Here is a 27,825-nt window from a genome sequence, read left to right as displayed (position 1 = left end):
AACTGCACTGATTGGGGCCATTCTCTGGTAGTTTTACAAGGAGGCCAAACTGCTAGGTAGTGTATTCAGCCTGGTCACTGTGATATCAGGTTGAGTGTAGTTCAGTGATTTTCCAACCTTTTGACATTGTGAATCACACAAAGCCTCACACAAAGGAACTAGCCAGGAACTATATTAGAACTGGCCAGGAACTAGCCAGGAACTATAATAGAACTGGCCCGGGAACTGGCCAGGAACTATAATAGAAGAGTCCAGGAACTAGCCAGGAACTATAATAGAACTAGCCAGGAACTATAATAGAACTGGCCAGGAACTAGCCAGGACCTATGATAGAACTAACCAGGAACTAGCCAGGAGCTATATTAGAACTGGCCAGGAACTAGCCAGGAACTATAATAGAACTGGCTGGGAACTAGCCAGGAAGTATAATAGAACTGGCCAGGATCTAGCCGTGAACTAGCCAGGAACTATAATAGAAGTGGCCAGGAACTAGCCAGGAACTAGCCAGGAACTATAATAGAAGTGGCCAGGAACTAGCCAGGAACTATAATAGCACTGGCCAGGAACTAGCCAGGAACTATAATAGCACTGGCCAGGAACTAGCCAGGAACTATAATATAACTGGCCAGGAACTAGCCAGGAACTAGCCAGGAACTATATTAGACCTAGCCTATATTAGACCTATTAGACCTAGCCAGGAACTATAATAGAATACTGTTTTGGCAGGTATTGCAAACATTTATTTGCATGTAGCTTTTAGTCAAGTTTTATCAATTAATTTTTTGGGGTTATATTTTCCCCCTTTTTCCCCCAATTTCATAGTATCCAATTTGTAGTTACAGTCTTTTCCCATCGCTGCAACTCCCCCACAGACTCAGGAGAGGCCGAAGGTCAAGAGCTGTGCATTCTCCAAAACACATCCCAGCAAAGCCACACTGCTTCTTGACACAATACCCGCTTAACAAGGACGCAAGCCGCACCAATGTGTCGGACGAAACACCGTACACCTGGCGACCATGTCAGCGTTTACTGCCCCCAGCCCGCCACAGGAGTCGCTAGTGCGCGATAGGACAAGAACATCCCTTCTGGCCAAACCCTCCCCTAACCCAGATGACGATTGGCCAATTGCTCACCGTCCCATTGGTCTCCTGGTCGCGGCCAGCTCCGACAGAGCCTGGATTTGAACCAGGATCTCTAGTGGCACAGCTAAGAGCTAGGATCTCTAGTGGCACAGTCTAAGGCACTGCGATGCACCGTGCCACTCGGGAGGCCATCTTATTAATTTCTGAGTACCTCGGTTATTAGTTTCCCTCCAGATCTATAAAAGACCCATTGCTGCATCTGTGAAAAACTCTACTACAGGCAGGCCTCTACCTTTGTATTTTACCATCTCAAAGCTATGTGTTTTGGGAATAGGAATTCCTACTGTTCCATTTTTAGATCTAGTTATGTCCCCACAGGAAATACATCTATAATTGATGATGTTTTCTCGAGTTGCCTCCAAATTATGTATTTTATGCAATAACAATGGGATTTTCCTATACTGGCATTCACATGGGATTTTCCTATCCTGGTCTGGAATACATGGAATTTGAAGAGAGACACTGCGGGACACAGATAGTCTCCGTTACAGTATTGGAAATTGCAGACCACACTACTTGCCTAGAGAGTTTTCAGCTATACTTTTCGTGGCTGTTTATTTACCACCACAGACAGATGCTGGCACTAAGACCGCACTCAGTCAGCTGTATAAGGAAATAAGCAAACAGGAAACCACTCACCCAGAGGCGGCGCTCCTAGTGGCCGGAGACTCTAATGCAGGGAAACTTAAATCAGTTCTACCAAATTTCTATCAACATGTTAAATGTGCAACAAGAGGAAAAAAAAAAATCTAGATCACCTGTACTCCACACACAGAGACGCGTACAAAGCTCTCCCCTGCCCTCAATTTGGTAAATCTGACCACAACTCTATCCTCCTGATTCTTGCTTACAAGCAAAAATTAAAGCTGGAAGCACCAGTGACTCGGGCTATAAAAAAGTGGTCTGATGAAGCTGATGCTAAACTACAGGACTGTTTTGCAATCACAGACTGGAACATGTTCCGGGATTCTTCCGATGGAGGTGTACACCACTTCAGTCACTTAGAGTCAGTCTTAGACTCTAATCCAGAAGTTTACAAGAAATCCTGCTACGCCCTGCGACGAACCATCAAACAGGCAAAGCGTTAATACAGGGCTAGGATGGAATCGTACTACACCGGCTCCAATGCTTGTCTTATGTGGCAGGGCTTGCAAACTATTACAGACAACAAAGGGAAGCACAGCCGCGAGCTGCCCAGTGACAAGAGCCTACCAGATGAGTTAATAACTTCTATGCTCGCGTCGAGGCAAGCAACATTGAAGCATGCATGAGAGCATCAGCTGTTCGGATTCCTGTGTGATCACGCTCTCCGTAGCCGATGTGAGTCAGACCGTTAAACAGGTCAACATACACAAGGCCGCAGGGCCAGACGGAATACCAGATGGATTACCAGGACGTGTGCTCCGGGCATGTGATGACCAACTGGTAGGTGTCTTCACTGACATTTTCATCATGTCCCTGATTAAGTCTGTAATACCAACATGTTTCAAGCAGACCACCATAGTCCCTGTGCCCAAGAACACTAAGGTAACCTGCCTAAATGACTACAGACCCGTAGCACTCACGTCCGTAGCCATGAAGTGCTTTGAAAGGTTGGTAATGGCTCACATCAACACCTTCATCCCAGAAACCCTAGACCGACTCCAATTTGCATACTGCCCAAACAGATCCACAATTGATGTAATCTCTATTGCTCTCCACACTGCCTTTCCCACTTGGACAAAAGGAACACCTATGTGAGAATGCTATTCATTGACTACAGCTCAGTGTTCAACACCAGTGTACCCTCAAAGCTCATCATTAAGCTAAGGATCCTGGGACTAAACACCTCCCTCTGCAACTGGATCCTGGACTTCCTGTCTACACCTGTTGTATTCAGCGCATGTGACCAATAAACTTTGATTTGATTTGGGATTGCTGAGATCATCAGTAAATCAAGACTTTCTATGACGGCAGAATTTACCATGTCAAAAAACACTCCAGTTTAGATACTTAGAGTAAGAAGCAGGAAGTAGTTCATTGGGGATGTTGTAACTTTGGCAAAGATGGAGTCAATTGTGACTCTTCCTCTCCCTCATTCACTCCCTTTAAAGAAGAACAATACTTTATTTATTCCATTTTGATCCATAATATCTCTCTTTTTTTTGTTTACCTGCTTCATCTCTTTTTTTGTCTTCGTTAAATTTTTACCCCCTTTTTCTCCCCAATTTCGTAGTATCCAATTGTTTAGTAGCTACTATCTTGTCTCATCGCTACAACTCCCATACGGGCCCGGGAGAGACAAAGGTTGAAAGCCATGCGTCCTCCAATATACAACCCAACCAAGCCGCACTGCTTCTTAACACAGCACGCATCCAACCCGGAAGCCAGCCGCACCAATGTGTCGGAGGAAACACCGTGCACCTGGCAACCTTGGTTAGTGTGCACTGCGCCCGGCCCACCACAGGAGTCGCTGGTGCGTGATGAGACAAGGATATCCCTACCGGCCAAGCCCTCCCTAACCCGGGCGACGCTAGGCCAATTGTGCGTCGCCCCACGGACCTCCCGGTCGCGGCCGGTTACGACAGAGCCTGGGTGGGAACCCAGGGTCTCTGGTGGCACAGCTGGCACTGCAGTACAGCGGCCTTAACCACTGCGCCACCCGGGAGGCCCTTACCTGCTTCATCTCAACCTCTTCTTCCTCTTCCTCTCTGATGATGACATTTTCTCACTCTCTCCTCTCCATCCAGACTATGGCACCATCCGTAAGGTCCTGTCTCCTCTGAACCAGACCATGGGCAGCTGTCTATTGGATGAGATTGAGTTGTTTCCGCCCAGGAGGAAACAGCCAATCAGAAGCCTCCTGATCCTGCACAGCAGCAGTGAACTGTATGTCGGCGTCAGGGACCAAGTCATCAAGATACCACTGATGAGATGCGACTTTCACAAGACCAGAGAGTGAGTACACACAAAGACAGGCGACGCAAAACCATGTCAGCTTCAGGTCTCAGGCAAGACCCAACCGCACACCAACACACATACACTACACCTACACAACTACAGGTAGTTACAGAGTTGTTACAAGCAAATGACTTCAATTATATAGTGGACCTGGCATGATGCCAATGTAATGTACTTGTACCTTCTTGTCCCCTCAGCTGCTGTGGCTGTTGTAGTGGGAGTGTGTTAGTGAGACGTATTGAATATCTGACCGAGGGAAAGCAGATCGTTCAGAGCACAGACCTGGATATGGAGCACACTGCCAAGGATAACAGTAGACCCATGCATGACTCACAGAGATAAGGCTTGCATCCTAAATGGGACCCTATTACCTGTTTTGTTCACTACTTTTTGGGCTCTGGTCAAAAAAAAGTGCACACTATATGGAATAGGTTGTCATTTGGGACGTACTGCAATGCTTTACAGAGACAGAGTCACTGGAGCATGGAGACTATCAACTCCAATGAAGAGAGTTGGAAAAACAATAGTTCATCATTTCATTAATATAGATGAAGAGATGTGCAGATTTAATCTCACAGAGAAATAAGTTATTCTCAGGGCTTAGATAAATGGAGATACATTGTGTGTCAGAGATCAGTCTGTGTTGTGTCTCAGAGATCAGTCTTTGTTGTGTCTCAGAGATCAGTCTGTGTTGTGTATCAGAGATCAGTCTGTGTTGTGTCTCAGAGATCAGTCTTTGTTGTGTCTTAGAGATCAGTCTGTGTTGTGTGTCAGAGATCAGTCTGTGTTGTGTCTCAGAGATCAGTCTGTGTTGTGTCTCAGCGATCAGTCTGTGTTGTGTGTCAGAAATCAGTCTAGGTTGTGTCTCAGAGATCAGTCTTTGTTGTGTCTTAGAGATCAGTCTGTGTTGTGTGTCAGAGATCAGTCTGTGTTGTGTCTCAGAGATCAGTCTGTGTTGTGTCTCAGAGATCAGTCTGTGTTGTGTATCAGAGATCAGTCTGTCTTGTGTATAAGAGATCAGTCTGTGTTGTGCATCAGAGATCAGTCTGTGTTGTGCATCAGAGATCAGTCTGTGTTGTGTATCAGAGAACAGTCTGTGTGTGTCTTAGAGATCAGTCTGTGTTGTGTCTCAGAGATCAGTCTGTGTTGTGGATCAGAGATCAGTCTGTGTTGTGTGTCAGAAATCAGTCTAGGTTGTGTCTCAGAGATCAGTCTTTGTTGTGTCTTAGAGATCAGTCTGTGTTGTGTGTCAGAGATCAGTCTGTGTTGTGCATCAGAGATCAGTCTGTGTTGTGTCTCAGAGATCAGTTTGTGTTGTGTGTGTTGTGACACTGCTCTCTTTTTGGCATTACAGAAAGAGACATCAGGTAATTTATGGTGCTCGAAACCTCCCATACACAGACCTGAAAAAGCTGCTATTTGTCTGGTCCCATGACAAATCTGTATTGTGAAAATAGTTTGTTTTTAAGCAGAACATATGTAGACACTCAAATACATGCTTCAGGCATTTTGACTGTACATAGCCTAACATAGAGAGAAATCTGAATAATTTGCCTATAAAGTTTCCAGATCAGAACATGACTCTTGAACAAGCTTTTCACAATTGATGATGTCACATTGTACTATATCTTTCCTCTCTCCTCCTCTCACCTCCTCTCTCCTTCTCTCACCATCTGCCTCCTCTTTCGTTCTCTCTCCTCCTCTCTACTTCTCTCTCCTTGTCTCCTCTTTCCTTCTGTCCTCTCTCTTTCTGCCTCCTCCTCTCTCCTTCTCTCACCTCCTCTCTCCTTCTGTCTCCTTCTCTCTCCTTCTCTCTCCTTCTGTCTCATTCTCTCTCCTTCTGTCTCCTTCTCTCTCCTTCTCTCTCCTTCTGTCTCATTCTCTATCCTTCTGTCTCCTTCTCTCTCCTCTCTCCTCCTCTCTCCTCCTCTCTCCTTCTGACTCCTCTTTCCTTCTCTCTCTTTTCGTCTCTTCCTCTCTCATTCTGTCTCATTCTCTCTTCTATCACCTCTCTCCTTCTGTCTCCTTCTCTCTCCTCTCTCTCCTTTTCTCTCCTTCTCTCTCCTTCTGTTTCCTCCTCTCTCCTCCTCTTTTTTTCTCTTTCTCTCTTCTTCTCTCTCTTCCTGTCTCCTCCTGTCTCCTTCTGTCTCCTGCTCTCTCCTCCTCTCCCCTCTCTCCTTCTGTTTCCTCTCTCCTTCTCTCCTCTCAATTCAAGGGGGCTTTATTGGCATGGGAAACATGTGTTAACATTGCCAAAGCAAGTGAGGTAGACAATATACAAAAGTGAAATAAACAATAAAAATGAACAGTAAACATTACACACACAGAAGTTTCAAAACAATAAAGCCATTACAAATGTCATATTATGTACATAGACAGTGTTGTAACAATGTAGGTAAAGTACACAAAGGAAAATAAATAAGCATAAATATGGGTTGTATTTACAATGTTGTTTGTTCTTCACTGGTTGCCCTTTTCTTGTGGCAACAGGTCACAAATCTTGCTGCTGTGATGGCACACTGTGGAATTTCACCCAGTAGATATGGGAGTTTATCGAAATTGGGTTTGTTTTTTAATTCTTTGTGGATCTGTGTAATCTGAGGGAAATATGTGTCTCAAATAAGGTCATACATTGGATTAGGAGGTTAGGAAGTGCAGCTCAGTTTCCACATTGTAACGGCATTCAGAGGTGGAAGAAGGATCGGACCAAAGTGCAGCGTGGTAAGTGTTCATGATGATTTATTCAAAATGAACTGAACACTGAGATACAAAACAATAAACGATGAGAACAAAAGGAAAACCGAAACAGTACCGTGTGGCCCAAACACTCACACGGAAACAAACACCCACAAACCAAAAGTGAAACCCAGGCAACTAACGACACCTGCCTCTGATTGAGAACCATACTAGGCCGAACACAAAAACCAACATAGCAAAACAAACATAGACTGCCCACCCCAACTCACGCCCTGACCATACTAAAACAAAGAATAAAATAACAGAACTATGGTCAGAACGTGACCCACATCATATTGTGGGCAGTGTGCACATAGCCTGTCTTCTCTTGAGAGCCATGTCTGCCTACGACGGCCTTTCTCAATAGCAAGGCTATACTCACTGAGTCTGTACATAGTCAAAGCTTTCCTTAAGTTCTCTCCTTGTGTCTCCTTCTCTCACCTCTCTCTTTCTCTCTCCTTCTATCTCCTTCTCTCCTCCTTCTGTTTCCTCCTCTCTCCTTCTGTCTCCTCCTCTCTCCTCTCTCCTTCTGGCTCCTTCTCTCTCCTCCTCTCTCCTCCTGTCTCTTTCTCTCTCCTTCTCTCTCCTTCTATCTCCTTCTCTCCTCCTTCTGTCCTCCTCTCCTCCTTTTGCCTTCTCTCTCCTTCTGTTTCCTCCTCTCTCCTTCTGTCTCCTTCTCTCTTCTCTCTCCTTCTCTCTCTTTCTGTCTCCTTCTCTCTCCTTCTGTCTCCTCCTCTCTCCTCTCTCCTCCTGTCTCTTTCTCTCTCCTCCTCTCTCCTCCTGTCTCTTTCTCTCTCCTCCTCTCTCCTCCTGTCTCTTTCTCTCTCCTTCCCTCTCCTTCTGTCTCCTCTCTCCTCCTCTCTCTTTCTCTCTCCTTCCCTCTCCTTCTGTCTCCTTCTCTCTCCTTCTGTCTCTCTCCGATCTCCTTCTGTCTCCTCCTCTCTCCTTCTCTCTCCTTCTGTCTCCTCCTCTCTCCTTCTCTCTCCTTCTGTCTCCTCCTCTCTCCTTCTGTCTCCTCTCTCCTTCTCTCTCCTTCTGTCTCCTCCTCTCTCCTTCTCTCTCCTTCTGTCTCCTCCTCTCTCCTTCTGTCTCCTCCTCTCTCCTTCTGTCTCTGTCTCTCTCCTTCTGTCTCCTCCTCTCTCCTTCTGTCTCCTCCTCTCTCCTTCTGTCTCCTTCTGTCTCTCCTTCTCTCTCCTTCTGTCTCCTCCTCTCTCCTTCTGTCTCCTCTCTCCTTCTCTCTCCTTCTGTCTCATCCTCTCTCCTTCTGTCTCCTCTCTCCTTCTCTCTCCTTCTGTCTCTTTCCGCTCTCCTTCTGTCTCCTTCTGTCTCCTCTCTCCTCCTGTCTCGTCTCTCCTTCTGTCTCCTTCTCTCTCCTTCTCTCTCATTCTCTCCTCTCTCCTCCTCTCTCCTCCTCTCTCCTTCTGTCTCCTCCTCTCTCCTTCTGTCTCATTCTCTCGTCTCTCCTTCTGTCTCCTTCTCTCTCCTTCTCTCTCATTCTATCTTCTCTCCTCCTCTCTCCTTCTCTCTACTTCTGTCTCCTCCTCTCTCCTTCTATCTCCTCTTTCCTTCTCTCTTCTTCTCTCTCCTTCTGTCTCATTCTCTCCTCTCTCCTCCTCTCTCCTTCTGTTTCCTCCTCTCTCCTCCTCTCTCCTTCGGTCTCTTTCTCTCTCCTTCTCTCTCCTTCTGTCTCCTTCTCTCTCCTTCTCTCTCATTCTCTCCTCTCTCCTCATCTCTCCTTCTCTCTCCTTCTGTCTCCTCCACTCTCCTTCTGTCTCATTCTGTCTCCTCCGCTCTCCCTCTCTCTCCTCCTCCCTCCTCCTCTCTCCTCTGTCTCCTTCTCTCTCCTGTCTCTCTCCTCTCTCCTCCTCTCTCCTTCTGTCTCCTTCTGTCTCCTTCTCTCTACTTCTGTCTCTTTCTCTCTCCTCTCCACTTCTGTCTCCTTCTCTCTACTTCTGTCTCTTTCTCTCTCCTCTCTACTTCTGTCTCTTTCTCTCTCCTCTCCACTTCTGTCTCCTTCTCTCTACTTCTGTCTCTTTCGCTCTCCTCTCTACTTCTGTCTCTTTCTCTCTCCTCTCCACTTCTATCTCCTTCTCTCTACTTCTGTCTCTTTCTCTCTCCCCTCTACTTCTGTCTCCTCCTCTCTCCTTCTGTCTCCTTTTCTCTCATTATTTAAAATATTAATCAATCAATCACTATTCCCTCTCCACTCTGTCAGGGGGTGTGTTGGGGCGAGGGACCCCTACTGTGGCTGGGACCTGGTGTTAAGGAAGTGTACCACCCTGGAGGAGAGTGTCAGCATGAGCCAATGGGAACAGAGCATCACTAAATGCCCTGTGAGTACGCAGAATGCACTATGCCACACACACACACACACACACACACACACACACACACACACACACACACACACACACACACACACACACACACACACACACACACACACACACACACACACACACACACACACACACACACACACACACAGTCACCCTCTGGGAAATGCATTTTCTCCCCAGCAATTCTTGTTGAAATGAATAGGGGTGATTACTCAATCAATCTCCACTGTCTTCGTGATCATTACCTCATTCTCAGCAGTCCGCCCGTTCATTCTTCCACCTCCCAATTGGGGGGATTGATTTCACTGCGACACCGCTAAATGAAAGGGTAATTGTCGTGTGCCTGACAGACATCCATTCTGAGGCAGTGACCATGGGCAGTATTGAGTGCTGCCCTGGTCTTGTATGTGGTTCCATGTTCAACAGTATCTGTTGGCAAGCACTCACACACACTCACGAACATGCACAAACACACCAAACCATTACTCATACAGTCTCTTTGAAGTTCATCGTCAGGCCTAAGTGGTACACTCTACTGGTCTACTGACAGCACTGGCTGTCTCCGTCTGATGACATCATAGTCAGCTAAAAGACAGTGTAAACACAGACACTATTACAGATGTCGTTGCCTGTTCTCTGGCCCTGCTTCCTTCCTTTTGATGAAAGACAAGAGGGGAACATACATGCCTTATGTAACCTTTATTTAGCCAGGTAAATCATTGAGAATGAGAACAAAATTATATTTTACAATAACTTCCTGTTCGCCAACGGAACAATGGATTCCCGTGTTGCCCAGACAAACTGTGAGTCATTTGGTTATTGTTGTAGGACTTCCATTGACATACTGACGACTGGCTGCTTCCCCACTTCAATAGAGTCAGATTAACTTGTGGATACCATTGTTATGTCTCTTTGTCCAGTATGAAGGACATTAGAGGTAGTTTTGTGAGCCAATGCTAACTAGCGTTAGCGCAATGACTGGCAGTGTATGGGTATCTACTAGCATGCTAGCAAATACCAATACACTTCCAGTCATTGTGCTAACGCTAGTTACCAATTGCTCAAGTGCCAGTCAGCAACTTCCTTCAAACTGCAGGCAGAGATATACAGTGGGGTAAAAAAGTATTTAGTCAGCCACCAATTGTGCAAGTTCTCCCACTTAAAAAGACGAGAGAGGCCTGTAATTTTCCTCAAAGGTGCACTTCAGCTATCATAGACAAAATGAGAGAAAAAAATCCAGAAAATCACATTGTAGGATTTTTAATGAATTTATTTGCAAATTATGGTGGAAAATAAGTATTTGGTCACCTACAAACAAGCAAGATTTCTGGCTGAAGTGTACCTATGATGAAAATTACAGGCCTCTCTCATCTTTTTAAGTGGGAGAACTTGCACAATTGGTGGCTAACTAAATACTTTTTTGCCCCGCTGTAAACATGGTATCCACAAATTAATCTGACTCTGGGGACGTAGATAAAGGTCCTCATTGCTAAAATCCTGAAGTATCGGTTTAACTGTTAAAAGAGAAAAGACAGCCATATCGGGGATAAAAATGACTATGAAGTCAATGGTGCTTTTGTGATGTTACTGCACGTACTGTAGATGTATTCACATTACTATAATAATTACACATTACACATGACTTACTTTTGTGATTTTAACTAAGTTTATATTTGACATGTTTTTGTGGTTAAGTTAACCCAGTCAGTGGGTTGAAAGGAGACAGCTTTACCAACCTTGTCAAGCCCTGGCCATAGAGAGGCTTTAATTCTCTATTTTGGTTAGGCCAGGGTGTGACTAGGCTGGGCATTCTATGTTCTTTTTTCTATGTTTTTGTATTTCTTTGTTTTTGGCTGGGTATGGTTCTCAATCAGGGACAGCTGTCTATCGTAGTCTCTGATTGGGACCCATACTTAGGTAGCTCTTGCCCACATGGGTTTTGTGGGTAGTTGTTTTCTGTATAGTTAGTTTCCTTACAGAACTGTTCGTTTTCCTCTTTGTTATTTTTTTTGTTCTAGTCTTCTGATTTTTAAATAAAATATCATGAACACGTCTCACGCTGTGCTTTGGTCCAGTCATTCACAGGAAGAGGATCGTTACAAACCTATTCACAATACATCTGGTGCTTGGGACTGGACTCCCTGTTGAAATAATCAATAGGGAAGAACTGTGTTTTTGTTCAAGATTTTAAAAGTTTGTTTTTGTTCAAGTTTGAACTAAAGTAAAAAATAAATCTTAGTCACCATGTTCACAAATGTCTTTTTTAGGCAATGAAACGGAACCTAAAATAGAATGAAAGCATCCTATTCACCTTATGTTTTTAAAATTTAAAGGCATCCCATTCCTTCCCACTATACAGCATATTGATTTCAAACCCAAGAATGAAACAATTACCTGTTGAGAAACGATAGAGAAGATACTGAAACTGTGAAATAATAAATGATTCTTGCTGTGATGTTTCCTAGCGTATATGATATACAAATCACGTTTCTGCCCACCACAAACGATTGGTTTATCTAGCCCTTGACTCAGCAGCAAAATATCACTATTTTGTCCATCCATCTATTCTAGCTGTTCATCTAATTAGCATATATTCTAGCTGTTCATCTAATTAGCATATATTCTAGCTGTTCATCTAATTAGCATCTATTCTAGCTGTTCATCTAATTAGCATCTATTCTAGCCGTTCATCTCATTAGCATATATTCTAGCCTTTCATCACATTAGCATCTATTCTAACCGTTCGTCTCATTAGCATCTATTTTAGCTGTTCATCTAATTAGCATCTGTTCTAGCCGTTCATCTCATTAGCATATATTCTAGCCTTTCATCTCATTAGCATCTATTCCAGCCTTTCATCTCATTAGCATCTATTCTAGCCTTTCATCACATTAGCATCTATTCTAACCGTTCATCTCATTAGCATATATTCTAGCCTTTCATCTCATTAGCATCTATTCTAGCCTTTCATCTCATTAGCATCTATTCTAGCCTTTCATCTCATTAGCATCTATTCTAGCCGTTCTTCTCATTAGCATCTATTCTAGCCTTTCATCTCATTAGCATCTATTCTAGCCTTTCATCTCATTAGCATCTATTCTAGCCTTTTATCTCATTAGCATCTATTCTAGCCTTTCATCTCATTAGCAGAAATGACACGCTTCTTTATCTGTCTCCCTCCCTCTTTGCTCCCCGTCTCTTTTTTCTTCCTCTCTCTCTCTCTCTCTCTCTCTCTCTCTGTCTCTCTCTCTCTCTCTCTCTCTCTCTGTCTTCCTCCCTCTTTCTTTGCTCCCCCTCCTCTCTCTCTCCCTGCTCTCTCTCTTCCTCTCTCTTTCTCTGCTCTCTCTGCTCTCTCTCTCTCTCTCGCTTCCTCTCTCTCTCTCTCTTGCTTCCTCTCTCTGCTCTTTCTCTCTTCCTTTGTCTCTCTTCCGTCCTCTCTCCCTTTTGCTCTCTCTTTCTCGCTTCCTCTCTGTTCTTTCCCTCTCTGTTCTCTCTCTCTGCATCTTCTCTCTCCATTCATTAGAATGTGCTTCTCTCATAGTAAGGTCTTCCCATTTAGACTGTTGAGTGGGTTCAATGACCAATAATAGAAGGGCATATTTTATTTCAGTTCCCACCAAAGCAGTGACATATCAAGCCTTTCTTTTCTTGTTGTTCAAATGCTCTTCACACAAAGATGATACCGTTATGTGGCTCATATCACCTGTGGTGTTGATTCACACAGCATTGGTTTCCATAGTTAGCCCATATGGCTAACACATTGGAATCGAAACAATGCACCGTTTTCTGTTTTATACAAATGGACATGCTCACCTGCATGTATATGAGTAAATATGTATATGAATGTGAATACTTATTTTCCCTCTCATCATTAATTTCCCTTGTGTTTTACTAAGCTGAACTATGTGTTTGGTCCCTTGTTAATTATAATTAAAAAATCCTACTCCCTTTTAATTCATATATTGCCTCCTTTGGATACATCTCAGAGTTTCTATATCTCTATATCTCCGTATCTCCATTTCGCCAAATTTCCATATCTCCATATCTCTATATCTCCATATCTCTTATATCTCTATATATATTTCTCCATATCACTATTTCTCTATATTTCCATATCTCTATATCTCCATATCTCTATATCTCCATATCTCCAAATCTCTCTATCTCTCTATCTCTCTATATGTATCCCAAGATGGCATAGCAGTCAGTATATATATATATATATTTACACCTTTCTTCGCATATCCTTTATATATTTTATTTTCCAAAAACTCAACTTCAAAACTCCTGCAACCCGCCTCACCAATTTTTTAAAAAAGTATTACTTACCTCAAATCTGAAATCCACTATAGAAGCTAACCAGAAGCTAACCAGAAGCTAACCAGAAGCTAACCAGAAGCTAACCAGTAGCTAACCAGAAGCTAGCCAGAAGCTAACCAGTAGCTAACCAGAAGCTAACCAGAAGCTAGCCAGAAGCTAACCAGTAGCTAACCAGAAACTAGCCAGTTTACTGGCTAACGTTAGTATTCTGCTAACCACGGTTTGTGGTCATCAGCTATCCTTTAGCTTGAAAATCTATCGGCAGTTTTGTACAACGCGACTCAGACCAGAACATACCGGACCTATTTTTCCCTACATATCCCCTGGATTTCAACCGCAATCTCTGGACATTTACACCTGGATCTCGCAGCTCGCTAGCTGCTATCCGTGTGACTAATGGCTTACGTCAATCCCGGAGCAAACATAAATTATTCCGGAGCTAGCCAGCTGAAGAGTTCCATCAGCCACTCCTGGGCTACAATCACCTATCCAGACGCGTTTTACTACCAATGCGGAGCCCCACCGGGCCTTCAGGACTGGACTACCGACGTTATCTGCCCGAGGGAGTTATCCAACTGGCCCCTCCGTTGGGATGTTACCTGAAAGCCCATCTGCGGCCCGCTAATCGTTAACTGTCTTATCGGCTGCTATCTGAATAGGTCTATCGGACAATTTTTCTTGGGTCACAATAACTATATTTATTTTGCCAATTGGATTGATCCCCTCTACCACACAGAACCCCACTAATCTACCTCCATTCTCTGCTAGCTTGCTACCGATGGCCCGGCTAGCTGTCTGAATCGCCGTGACCCCAACCAACCTCACTACTCACTGGACCCTTATGATCACTCGACTAAACATGCCTCTCCTTAATGTCAATATGCCTTGTCCATTGCTGTTCTGGTTAGTGTTTATTGGCTTATTTCACTGTAGAGCCTCTAGCCCTGCTCACGATACCTTATCCAACCTTGCAGTTCCACCACCCACACATGCGATGACATCACCTGGTTTCAATGATGTTTCTAGAGACAATATCTCTCTCATCATCACTCAATACCTAGGTTTACATCCACTGTATTCACATCCTACCATACCTTTGTCTGTACATTACACCTTGAAGCTATTTTATATATATTTTACCCCAGAAACCTTCTTTTACTCTCTGTTCCAGACGTTCTAGATGACCAGTTCTCATAGCTTTTAACCGTACCCTTATCCTACTCCTCCTGTGTTCCTCTGGTGATGTAGACATTAACCCAGGCCCTGTAGCACCCAGCACCACTCCTATTCCCCAGGCGCTTTCATTTGTTGACTTCTGTAACTGTAAAAGCCTTGGTTTCATGCATGTTAACATTAGAAGCCTCCTCCCTAAGTTTGTTTTATTCACTGCTTTAGCACACTCTGCCTACCCGGATGTTCTAGCCGTGTCTGAATCCTGGCTTAGGAAGACCACCAAAAATTCTGAAATGTTCATCCCTAACTACAATATTTTCAGACAAGATAGAACGGGCAAAGGGGGCGGAGTTGCAATCTACTGCAAATATAGCCTGCAGAGTTCTGTCCTACTATCCAGGTCTGTACCCAAACAATTTGAACTTCTAATTTTAAAAATCCACATCTCTAAGAACAAGTCTCACCGTTGCCGCCTGCTATAGACCACCCTCTGCCCCCAGCTGTGCTCTGGACACCATATGTGAAATGATTGCCCCCCATCTATCTTCAGAGCTCGTGCAGCTAGGCGACCTAAACTGGAACATGCTTAACACCCCAGCCATCCTACAATCTAAGCCCTCAATCTCACACAAATGATCAATGAACCTACCAGGTACCACCCCAAAGCTGTAAACACGGGCACCCTCATAGATATCATCCTAACCAACTTGCCCTCTAAATACACCTCTGCTGTTTTCAACCAAGATCTCAGCGATCACTGCCTCATTGCCTGCATCCGTAATGGGTCAGCTGTCAAACGACCTCCACTCATCACTGTCAAACGCTCCCTGAAACACTTCAGCGAGCAGACCTTTCTAATTGACCTGGCTGGGGTATCCTGGAAGGATATTGATCTCATCCCGTCAGTAGAGGATGCCTGGTTATTTTTTTTAAAATGCCTTCCTCACCATCTTAAATAAGCATGCCCCATTCAAGAAATTTAGAACCAGGAACAGATATAGCCCTTAGTTATCTCCAGACCTGACTGCCCTTAACCAACACAAAAATATCCTGCATTAGAATTGAACAGCTCCCGTGATATGCAACTTTTCAGGGAAGTTAGAAACCAATATACACAGGCAGTTAGAAAAGCCAAGGCAGAAATTTGCTTCCTGCAACACAAACTCAAAAAAGTTCTGGGACACTGTAAAGTCCATGGAGAATAAGAACACCTCCTCCCAGCTGCCCACTGCACTGAAGATAGGAAACACTGTCACCACCGATAAATCCACTATAATTGAGAATTTCAATAAGCATTTTTCTACGGCTGGCCATGCTTTCCACCTGGCTACCCATACCCTGGTCAACAGCACTGCACCCCCCACAGCAACTCGCCCAAGCCTTCCCCATTTCTCCTTCTCCCAAATCCAGTCAGCTGATGTTCTGAAAGAGCTGCAAAATCTGGACCCCTACAAATCAGCCGGGTTAGACAATCTGGACCCTTTCTTTCTAAAATGATCTGCCGAAATTGTTGCCACCCCTATTACTAGCCTGTTCAACCTCTCTTCCCAAAGATTCCCAAAGATTGGAAAGCAGCTGCGGTCATCCCCCTCTTCAAAGGGGAGGACACTCTTGAACCAAACTGCTACAGACCTATATCTATCCTACCCTGCCTTTCTAAGGTCTTCGAAAGCCAAGTCAACAAACAGATCACCGACCACTTCGACTCCCACCAAAACTTCTCCGCTATGCCATCTGGTTTCAGAGTGCACCTCAGCCACGCTCAAGGTCCTAAACGATATCTTAACCACCATCGAAAATAAACAATACTGTGCAGCCGTATTCATTGTCACGTAGAGTAGGCCAGAAGGCTAGACTGGAAAACCTCTATCAAAATAAAAAGATGGCGGAGCCGCAAATGTTCTTCTGTGCTTCAGGGTGTTTATGTACACAGTGATTCCAGGAACAAAAACAACAGTACTGCCATCAAACGTATACCTTATGGGACAGCTAGACCAGGTCAATCTAAAATTCATTGACCTGGCCAAGACTTTCGACTCTGTCAATCACCACATCCTCATCGGCAGACTCGACAGCCTTGGTTTCTCAAATGATTGCCCCTCCTGGTTCACCAACTACTTCTCTGATAGAGTTCAATGTGTCAAATAGGAGGGTCTGTTGTCCGGGCCTCTGACAGTCTCTATGGAGGTGCCACAGGGTTCAATTATTGGACCGACTCTCTTCTCTGTATACATCAATGATGTCGCTCTTGCTGCTGGTGAGTCTCTGATCCACCTCTACGCAGACGACACCATTCTGTATACTTCTGGCCCTTCTTTGGACACTGTGTTAACAACCCTCCAGACGAGCTTCAATGCCATACAACTCTCCTTCCGTGGCCTCCAATTGCTCTTTTATACAAGTAAAACTAAATGCATGCTCTTCAACCGATCGCTGCCTGCACCTGCCCGCCCGTCCAACATCACTACTCTGGACGGTTCTGACTTAGAATATGTGGACAACTACAAATACCTATGTGTCTGGTTAGACTGTAAACTCTCCTTCCAGACTCAAACATCTCCAACCCAAAGTTTAATCTAGAATTGGCTTCCTGTTTCGCAACAAAGCATCCTTCACTCATGCTGCCAAACATACCCTTGTAAAACTGACCATCCTACCGATCCTCGACTTCGGTGATGTCATTTACAAAATAGCCTCCAATACCCTACTCAATAAATAGGATGCAGTCTATCACAGTGCCATCCGTTTTGTCACCAAAGCCCCATATACTACCCACCATTGCAACCTGTACGCTCTCGTTGGCTGGCCCTTGCTTCATACTCGTCGCCAAATCTACTGGCTCCAGGTCATCTACAAGACCCTGCTTAGTAAAGTCCCCCCTTATCTCAGCTCGCTGGTCACCATAGCAGCACCCACCTGTAACACGCGCTCCAGCAGGTATATCTCTCTGGTCACCCCCAAAACCAATTCCTCCTTTGGCCGCCTCTCCTTCCAGTTCTCTGCTGCCAATGACTGGAATGAACTACAAAAATCCATGAAACTGGAAACACTTATCTCCCTCACTAGCTTTAAGCACAAGCTGTCAGAGCAGCTCACACATTACTGCACATGTACATAGCACATCTATAATTTAGCCCAAACAACTACCTCTTTCCCTACTGTATTTATTTATTTATTTATTTTGCTCCTTTGCACCCCATTATTTCTATCTCTACTTTGCACATTCTTCCACTGCAAAACTACCATTCCAGGGTTTTACTTGCTATATTGTATTTACTTTGCCACCATGGCCTTTTTTTTGCCTTTACCTCCCTTCTCACCTCACTTGCTCACATTGTATATAGACTTATTTTTCTACTGTATTATTGACTGTATGTTTGTTTTACTCCATGTGTAACTCTGTGTTGTTGTATGGGTCGAACTGCTTTGCTTTATCTTGGCCAGGTCGCAGTTGTAAATGAGAACTTGTTCTCAACTTGCCTACCTGGTTAAATAAAGTTTAAATAAATACATCTCTCTATATCTCTAATGATTACACTATCATGTATTACCCTTGTGAATATACATGAATACCAGTTTTAGTCATCTTTCCTGATTATGCATATTTATGTCTCTCCCTAACTCTTCCCGCCATCCTCCCCAACCTTCTCCTCCTATTCCAACTCCTTCCCTGTGTATTACCCATGGTGCATTAGATTGACATCTCTCTCATTCACTCTGTCCCTATGTCCTTCTTTCTTTTCTGTTGACCTCCACCCTAGTTTGAAGTATTTTCTCCCTCCTCCCTGTTGTCTCCCCAGGTGCGTAACTTGACGTTGGATGGAGGGTTTGGGCCATGGACAGGCTGGGGGGCCTGTAGCCATACTGATGGGGGCAGTGCTGGTTCCTGTCTGTGTAGAACCAGGCCTTGTGATAATCCCAAACCCCAGTGTGGGGGTCAGTCCTGTCACGGACTCAGCGTGGAGGTTGCCAACTGCTCCAGGTATATAGTCTGTCCGTCTGTCTGTCTGTCTGTCTTTCCATTGGTATATGTCAGTCAGTCCATCTGCCCTCTGCTCACACAGTCAGTATTTTGAAAGCTTTCAGTTCATGTTTAGGGATAATAAATGAAATGCAGTGGATGTTTTATTGGATAAGCAGAAACATTTACTGAATAGCAAGCGTTCTATCTTAATCTACACCTCTCACTTTGTGTGTAACCTTGTGTTCTGTGGTGTCTCCATAGGAACGGTGTGTAACCTTGTGTTCTGTGGTGTCTCCATAGGAACGGTGTGTAACCTTGTGTTCTGTGGTGTCTCCATAGGAACGGTGTGTGGAGCCCCTGGACTCTGTGGATCCCGTGTAGCACCAGCTGTGGCATTGGCTTCCAGGTCCGGCAGAGGTCCTGTAGCAACCCCACCCCGCGCCACGGAGGACGAGTGTGTGTGGGGCAGAACAGAGAGGAAAGGTACGGGACACACTCGTACATTCATACATATATATATAAACAAGCTACACACACACACAGCTACACACACACACACAGCCACGTACACACATACACACACAGCTACACACACAGACAGCCATAAATCCACACCAATTATCCAGAAACAATCCCCCTGCTGTTGTGAGTGTAACAGAAGTCTTGAGTCCTTCATTCATTAGCCAGTCACACATTGTGATGTGAAGCATTACATATATTACTATTTTTTTCCTCATAACGGCTTCAGTCTGACTTCAGTCTGACAGTCAATTAAGAGAGAGAGAGGAATGTTTTTGAGCCACTATCTGGGCTCCACACAGATGGGGGAGGCTGCCCTCCTTGTTAAGCTCCAGCTCTGCTGCTTTGGTCTGGAATAATAAACAAGATGTTGAGAAGGTTTATAAGCAACCTGCAATGCACTCTGAAAAAATGAGATTAAAAAGGGGAAAGAAGAAAGGAGAAGAAGAGAGAGAAAGGAGAGAGGGAGGTTAGAAGGAGAGAGAGAGAAAGGAGAGAGGGGGGTTAGAAGGAGAGAGAGAGAAAGGAGAGAGGGAGGTTAGAAGGAGAGAGAGAGAAAGGAGAGAGGGAGGTTAGAAGGAGAGAGAGAGAAAGGAGAGAGGGAGGTGAGAAGGAGAGAGAGAGAAAGGAGAGAGGGAGGTGAGAAGGAGAGAGAGAAAGGAGAGAGGGAGGTGAGAAGGAGAAAGAGAAAGGAGAGAGGGAGGTGAGAAGGAGAGAGAGAAAGGAGAGAGGGAGGTGAGAAGGAGAGAGAGAAAGGAGAGAGGGAGGTGAGAAGGAGAGAGAGAAAGGAGAGAGGGATGTGAGAAGGAGAGAGAGAAAGGAGAGAGGGAGGTGAGAAGGAGAGAGAGAAAGGAGAGAGGGAGGTGAGAAGGAGAAAATATGGAAGAGTGCAGGTTGTTTGAAATAAAACTTTTTTTACCAGAAACTTTACAACAAAGTCAATAATAATATGAGAATAACTTCAGACAGATTCCTTAGCGTCTGGGTACTTTGTTACTGGGTATTTTAACATTTACTCGGCAAGTCAGTTAAGAACAAATTCTTATTTGCAATGACGGGCCACACCGGCAAAACCCTAACCCGGACGACGTTGGGCCAATTGTGCGCCACACTGTGGGGGCTCCCAATCCTGGCCAGTTGTGATACAGCCTGGATTCGAACCAGGGTGTCTGCAGTGACGCCTCTAGCACTGAGATGCAGTGCTTTAGACCGCTGCACTACTCGGGAGCCCACATAATGAAGCATTTCAATTAGGTTGGCCATTCTTTATATGGGGTTCTAGCTTCTCTTGTTCTACCCGGGACATCACAGTGCTAATTTCATTGACCACCTTTGGATACACACAGAGCGACTTCAATTAGCACTGACGTGAGAGGTGTCGAAGCCCTTGAGCCCAACAATGGCAGGAGAGTCACACAGTCTACCTCAACCAAATGCAGAGGGCTTTGAAGCCGACTCCCGCTGTTCAGAGGTAATTAAAATACAGTACCCTCTCTATGTAAAGCATGTTAAGGCATGAAAAGGGTACAAAATTAAGCTCCTTATGGAAAATCAAGAAACACTTTTTGCTGACTGTTATAAAAATGGGAACATAAGCAACTTCATCTTCCCGAAAGGTTGCTGGATCTAATCCCCGAGCTGACGAGGTGAAGGTCTGTGGTTTTGCCCCTGAACAAGGCAGTTAACCCCCTGTTCCTGGGCCGTCATTGTAAAATAGGAATTTGTTCTTAACTGACTTGCCTAGTTAAATACAGGTTAAATAAAATAAATTCCACACAGACCATCCCCTGGCATAACACAGTGCTATATTAACACACTACCCTTTTGTTAAGAGAGGACTCTTGAGTCAGACTCTTGAGTCAGGAAATGTGAACTTGTACAAATCTCGAACAGTATTGGTACAGAGGAACCCCAAACAGTTTCAGCTGGACTTTCACATTATCAAAGAGAGAGCCCAGCAGGAGAACCTCTCTCTTGAGAAAGATACCCCCACCCCGAGCGGGTCAGACCAGACCTCTTCATTAAACAACACCACAGACGAGCAACCCCAAGCAGAAAGTCAACCTCCCAGCACAGAGTACTACCCCCTCATTGAAATGAAGGATAAATACACCCAGCTGGAGGTAAGGCAGGAGGAGCTGGAACAAGAGGTGAACACACTCGTCAGCACAACAAAATCCTCCAGCTCAACAACACCGTCTCAACAAGACCCGGAGAGCTGGAGGTGGAGAGAGACATATCTGCACTCTGGACTGTAGTGCGACAACATCAACAGGAGAAAGAGCAAGAGCAGAACAGGAGAAGAAAAGAGCACTAGAGGAGAGGATCAGACTGCTGGAGGAGAGGGTGAGGGGGATGGCATGTCACAGAGAACAATTCATTAGAGAGGTGGCCACCCAGAGAAGCCAGCAGAACAGCCCACCTCAGCTCCCGACAAAAGTCTTGACACCACAGCAGAACAGCAGAACAGCAGAACAGTCCACCCCAGACCCTGACCCTGACCATCACAGCAGGACAGACAAATGAAGAACCCCAAGCCCAGAATATCCCACCACCTCTCAGCACCCCGCCTGTCAGTCACCCTGATAGCCCTCCTGACAACCCCCCCACACCCACTGAGGACAAACACAAGCCACAGATTGCACTCCTTATGGACTCAAATGGGAAATATATACAAGAAAACAGACTTTTTCTCAAACAGAGTTTCTAAACTCTGGTGTCCAAACACCTAGTTTTCCCTCGACCTTCAGTCTGAGGACCAACTAGGGTCACCCAGCCACATAATAATACACACAGCGCCCTAGACCTTCTGTCTGAGGACCAGCTATGGTCACCCAGCCACATAATAATACACACAGGCACAAACGACCTGAGAGCACAGCAGGAACGGGTGGCCACTGCACTGAAAGGAGTGATTGAAAAAGCTTCTTCTACTTTCCCCAATGGTTATCTCCACCTTGCTACCCCGAAAATACTTCCACCCTGCTACCATACAGCGGGGAAAAGTATTTCCCTTGACTGAGCCTCAAAACCAAATGTTTACCTGGCCCACCAACCCAACCTGGATTTGAACAGCCTTTATGACAAGGTCCACCTCTAAAAGGCAGCAGTGCCCTCCTTCGCCCTAAAGGACAACGCCCTCAAACTCAGCCCCAACACTTCACACAGGAGCAACAGATCAATAGACACAGTGCCCAGACCAGCAATACACTGTCCCAGACCGGCGGGACCTCGACATGGAAGTCACACATACGCCCAGGCCGTGAGCAGGCAAACACGCCTCAGCAGATGCTCAGCAGACTCTGCTCACACTTACTAGCCTGAGGCCAAAACACACGACTAACAACATTGGACACTTAATGGAACACAAAGCCTTCGCTATCTCATCCTGGAATATCCAAGGCCTGAGGTCATCTGCATTTGGCCTAAAGAGCAGGAACCTGGTCTTCACCAAAGAAATCGGAAATACAGACATTGTCATCCTACAGGGAACATGGTATAGAGGAGATGAACCCACTGGTTGCCCTCTAGGTTACAGAGAGCTGGTAGTCCCATCCACCAAACTACCAGGTGTGAAACAGGGGGCTCTATTAAATTGATCAAAACAGGAACATTTTACATTTGGCTAGAAATTCAGAAGGAAATGATCTTAACAGAGAAAAATATCCTCCTGTGTGCTACCTATATCCCCCAACTAGAATCCACATACTTTAATGAAGACAGCTTCTCCATCCAGGAGGGGGGCCCAGGGACATGCACTAGTCTGTGGCGGCCTAAATGCCAGAAGCTACCTGGAAGGGACATCATTCCCTCCCCCATATGCCCCCCTAGGCACAACTATGACAACATAACCGACCAAAACAGGTCACTCCAGCAGCTCTGTCGCACGCTGGGAATGGAAGGCTTCGAGGGGACTCCTATGGTAGGTACTCTTGGCAGTACTGTAGACGACTTTATCACTGACCTCAACCCAGAGTCTCTCAGAGCGTTCACAGTCAGCCCACTGACCTCCACCCAGAGTCTCTCAGAGCGTTCACAGTCAGCCCACTGACCTCCACCCAGAGTCTCTCAGAGCGTTCACAGTCAGCCCACTGACCTCCACCCAGAGTCTCTCAGAGCGTTCACAGTCAGCCCACTGACCTCAACCCAGAGTCTCTCAGAGCATTCACAGTCAGTCCACTGACCTCCACCCAGAGTCTCTCAGAGCGTTCACAGTCAGTCCACTGACCTCCACCCAGAGGCTCTCAGAGCATTCACAGTCAGCCCACTGACCTCAACCCAGAGTCTCTCAGAGCGTTCACAGTCAGCCCACTGACCTCCACCCAGAGTCTCTCAGAGCGTTCACAGTCAGCCCACTGACCTCAACCCAGAGTCTCTCAGAGTGTTCACAGTCAGCCCACTGACCTCAACCCAGTCTCTCAGAGCGTTCACAGTCAGCCCACTGACCTCAACCCAGAGTCTCTCAGTGTTCACAGTCAGCCCACTGACCTCCACCGAGAGTCTCTCAGAGCGTTCACAGTCAGTCCACTGAACTCCACCCAGAGTCTCTCAGAGCGTTCACAGTCAGTCCACTGACCTCCACCCAGAGTCTCTCAGAGCGTTCACAGTCAGCCCACTGACCTCAACCCAGAGTCTCTCAGAGCGTTCACAGTCAGCCCACTGACCTCAACCCAGAGTCTCTCAGAGCGTTCACAGTCAGTCCACTGACCTCAACCCAGAGTCTCTCAGAGCGTTCACAGTCAGTCCACTGACCTCAACCCAGAGTCTCTCAGAGCGTTCACAGTCAGTCCACTGACCTCAACCCAGAGTCTCTCAGAGCGTTCACAGTCAGTCCACTGACCTCCACCCAGAGTCTCTCAGAGCATTCACAGTCAGCCCACTGACCTCCACCCAGAGTCTCACAGAGCGTTCACAGTCAGCCCACTGACCTCCACCCAGAGTCTCTCAGAGCGTTCACAGTCAGCCCACTGACACCCCTATCAGACCACGACCACAGCAAAGTCACAGTCTGCTTGAACAGAGCAAAACTCAATCATGAGCCATGAAATCCAAAGGAACTGAATAATATTAAGACATGCTATAGATGGAAGGAATGTAGTGTTGGAAACCTACCAAAACACTATTAGGAAAAAACAAATCCCTTTTAGACAACTTCCTGGACAAAACGTTCAACTGTAATAGTGAAGGTGTAAACTTGACAGTGGAAAATCTAAACAGTATATTTGACCTCTCAGCTTCCCTATCAAATCTAAAAATTACAAACAGAAAACCAAAGAAAATGAACAACATTGACAAATGGTTTGATGAAGAATGCAAAAACCTAAGAAATAAATTGAGAAACCTATCCAACTGTCACGCGCTGACCATAGAGATCCATTGTTTCCCTATGGTGAAGTGGGTCAGGGCGTGACTGGGGGTGATCTAGTTTGTGTATTTCTATGTGGTGTTCTAGTTTTTTTCTATGTTGGTGATTTGTATGATTCCCAATTAGAGGCAGCTGGTATCATTGTCTCTAATTGGGGACCATATTTAAGTAGCTGTTTTTCCCACTTGTGTTTATGGGATATTGTTTTGAGTTATTGCACGTAGCATCTCTGTAGTCACGGTTTGTTGCTAGTTTATTTGTTTATTTGTTTTTGTCTTTGCTAAGTTTCACATTATTATTAAAATCATATCGCGCTGCAGCTTGGTCCGACATTTATTCCAACGAGCGTGACACCAACCAAAAACAGAGTCTAAACCTTCACTATGGTGAATCACAAAAACAATACAGGCATACACTACAGAAAAAGAAGGAACAGCATGTCAGAAGTCAGCTCAATGTAATCGAAGAATGCATAGACTCTAACCACTTTTGGGAAAACACTAAACAAACAACAACACGAAGAGTTATCTATCCAAAACGGAGATGTGTGTATAAACCAAATCTCCAATATTTTTGTCCCTATAACAAAGAACAAACAGCAAAAACATATACATTATCAAATACAAATATTAGAATCAGCTATTAAAGACTAACAGAACCCACTGGATTCTCCAATCACATTGAATGAACTACAGGACAAAATACAAACCCTCCAACCCAAAAAGGCCTGTGGTGTTGATGGTGTCCTCAATGAAATGATAAAATATCCAGACCACAAATTCTAATTGGCTATACTTACACTCTTTAACAATTGTCTTAGCTCTGGCATCTTCCCCAATATTTGGAACCAAGGACTGATCACCCCAATCCACAAAGGTGGAGACAAATTTGACCCCAATAACTACCGTGGGATATGCGTCAACAGCAACCTTGGGAAAATCCTCTGCGTTATCATTTCCAGCAGACTTGTACATTTCCACAGTAAATGTACTGAGCACCAATTTACTGAGCAAATGTCAAATTGACAAACCAAAACAAAGGCTAAATCTTCTCATGCTTTGTTGATTTCAAAAAAGCTCTTGACTCAATTTGGAATGAGGATCTGCTATAAAAATAGAGTGAAAGTGGTGTTGGGGGGAAAACATACAACATTATATAATCCATGTACACAAATAACAAGTGTGTTGTTACAATAAACACAAACATTTCATTTGAGGGGGTGCGGTGAGACAGGGATGCAGCTTAAGCCCCACCCTATTCAACATAATATGTATCATCGAATTGGGGAGGGCACGAGAACATTCTGCAGCACTTGGCCTCACGCTAATTCAATCTGAAGTCAAATATGTACTGTTTGCTGATGATCTGGTGCTTCTGTCCCCAACCAAGGAGGGCCTACAGCAGCACCTAGATCTTCTGAATTCACAAAATGGGACAATCTCCAAAAATGAGACACGCTGAATTCTGCAAAAATATCCTCAGTGTACAACGTAAAACACCAAATGATTTAGAGCAGAACTCGGCCGATACCCACTAATTATCGAGTTCCAGAAAGAGCCGTTAAAAATTCTACAACCATCTAAAAGGAAGCGATTCCCAAACTGGAAATAACAAAGCCATCACCTACAGAGAGATGAACCTGGAGAAGAGTCCCCTAAGCAAGCTGGTCCTGGGGCTCTGTTCACAAACACACCCTACAGAGAGATGAACCTGGACAAGAGTCCCCTAAGCAAGCTGGTCCTGGGGCTCTGTTCACAAACACACCCTACAGAGAGATGAACCTGGACAAGAGTCCCCTAAGCAAGCTGGTCCTGGGGCTCTGTTCACAAACACACCCTACAGAGAGATGAACCTGGAGAAGAGTCCCCTAAAAAGCTGGTCCTGGGGCTCTGTTCACTGTAAATACAACCTGTATTTATGTTTATTTATTTTCCCTTTTGTACTTTAACTATGTGCACATTGTTACAACACTGTATGTAGACATAATATTTATTATGGAACTTTTGAAAAAATAAATATATTGTGTAGATTTATCAATTGTTCAAGGGCCCTCCAGACTGTGACTTTCCCTGTCCCCTCAATGACTGTATACAGTGCCTTGCGAAAGTATTCGGCCCCCTTGAACTTTGCGACCTTTTGCCACATTTCAGGCTTCAAACATAAAGATATAAAACTGTATTTTTTTGTGAATAATCAACAACAAGTGGGACACAATCATGAAGTGGAACGACATTTATTGGATATTTCAAACTTTTTTAACAAACTATTGTGTGTACATTGCTGAGGAATAGTTTTTATTTAATCAACGTAATAATGTAACGTAACAAAATGTGGATAAAGTCAAATGGTCTGAATACTTTCTGAATGCAATGTACTTTTTGAAACATGATTGTCTTCGAAAAAAGTATATATTTTTCGTGAAGGGTGCCATTTACCCATTTACACACCCACAATTGTGGCTTTAATGAGAAGGGTCAGTCGTTTTCCCCTGCCCCCCCCCCCATCTCTCTCTCCTTATCTCCCTCCTTCTTACTTTCCTTGTCTCCCTCTCCCTCTCTGCTTCTTTCAAACGACCGGCTCAGCTAATAAAACACCTTGTGCCGGCCCAGCGATGAATGGTAGCGATGTGTTATTGAGAGAATCCATTAGGATCCTACAGTAGGGCTTGGTGATTTTACACTCTGTGGAGGAGACATGTTTTAATGGATGAAATATGCTGTGTCACTATCACTCTCTCCTAAAGAAGAGAAGGGTCTGTCAGAGAAGAGAAGGGTCTGTTTAGAGTAGAGAAGGGTCTGTCTGTTTAGAGAAGAGAAGGGTCTGTCTGTTTAGAGAAGAGAACGGTCTGTCTGTTTAGAGAAGAGAACGGTCTGTCTGTTTAGAGAAGAGAACGGTCTGTCTGTTTAGAGAAGAGAACGGTCTGTCTGTTTAGAGAAGAGAATGGTCTGTCTGTTTAGAGAAGAGAACGGTCTGTTTGTTTAGAGAAGAGAAGGGTCTGTCTGTTTAGAGAGGAGAAGGGTCTGTCTGTTTAGAGAGGAGTAGGGTCTGTCTGTTTAGAGAGGAGAATGGTCTGTCTGTTTAGAGAAGAGAAGGGTCTGTCTGTTTAGAGAGGAGAACGGTCTGTCTGTTTAGAGAAGAGAACGGTCTGTCTGTTTAGAGAGGAGAACGGTCTGTCTGTTTAGAGAAGAGAACGGTCTGTCTGTTTAGAGAGGAGAAGGGTCTGTCTATTTAGAGAGGAGAAGGGTCTGTCTGTTTAGAGAGGAGAAGGGTCTGTCTGTTTAGAGAGGAGAAGGGTCTGTCTGTCAGAGAAGAGAACTGTCTGTAAGA

At 44.9% G+C, this 27,825-nt stretch overlaps 1 protein-coding gene across 2 annotated transcripts in view; it reads left to right on the top strand.

Moving 5' to 3' along the window:
• The window catches only part of LOC116376355 (semaphorin-5A), a 381,827-nt gene that overhangs the window by 173,973 nt on the left and 180,029 nt on the right, over positions 1-27,825 (top strand). For both annotated transcript variants that reach the window (XR_004211770.1, XM_031836384.1), the window contains exons 11-14: positions 3,872-4,079; positions 9,034-9,151; positions 18,451-18,632; positions 18,954-19,097. Coding sequence is in view for 1 of the 2 variants with exons in the window: in XM_031836384.1 (XP_031692244.1) it covers positions 3,872-4,079; positions 9,034-9,151; positions 18,451-18,632; positions 18,954-19,097 (652 nt within the window). In the remaining variant the exon portion in view is untranslated. The remainder of the gene's footprint in view (positions 1-3,871; positions 4,080-9,033; positions 9,152-18,450; positions 18,633-18,953; positions 19,098-27,825) is intronic.

The sequence above is a fragment of the Oncorhynchus kisutch genome, linkage group LG11 (genome assembly GCF_002021735.2).
Source record: "Oncorhynchus kisutch isolate 150728-3 linkage group LG11, Okis_V2, whole genome shotgun sequence".
NCBI classification, from domain to species: Eukaryota; Metazoa; Chordata; class Actinopteri; order Salmoniformes; family Salmonidae; genus Oncorhynchus; species Oncorhynchus kisutch.
Note: the sequence above shows the minus strand (reverse complement) of the source record. Positions and strands in the feature narration are given on the sequence as shown.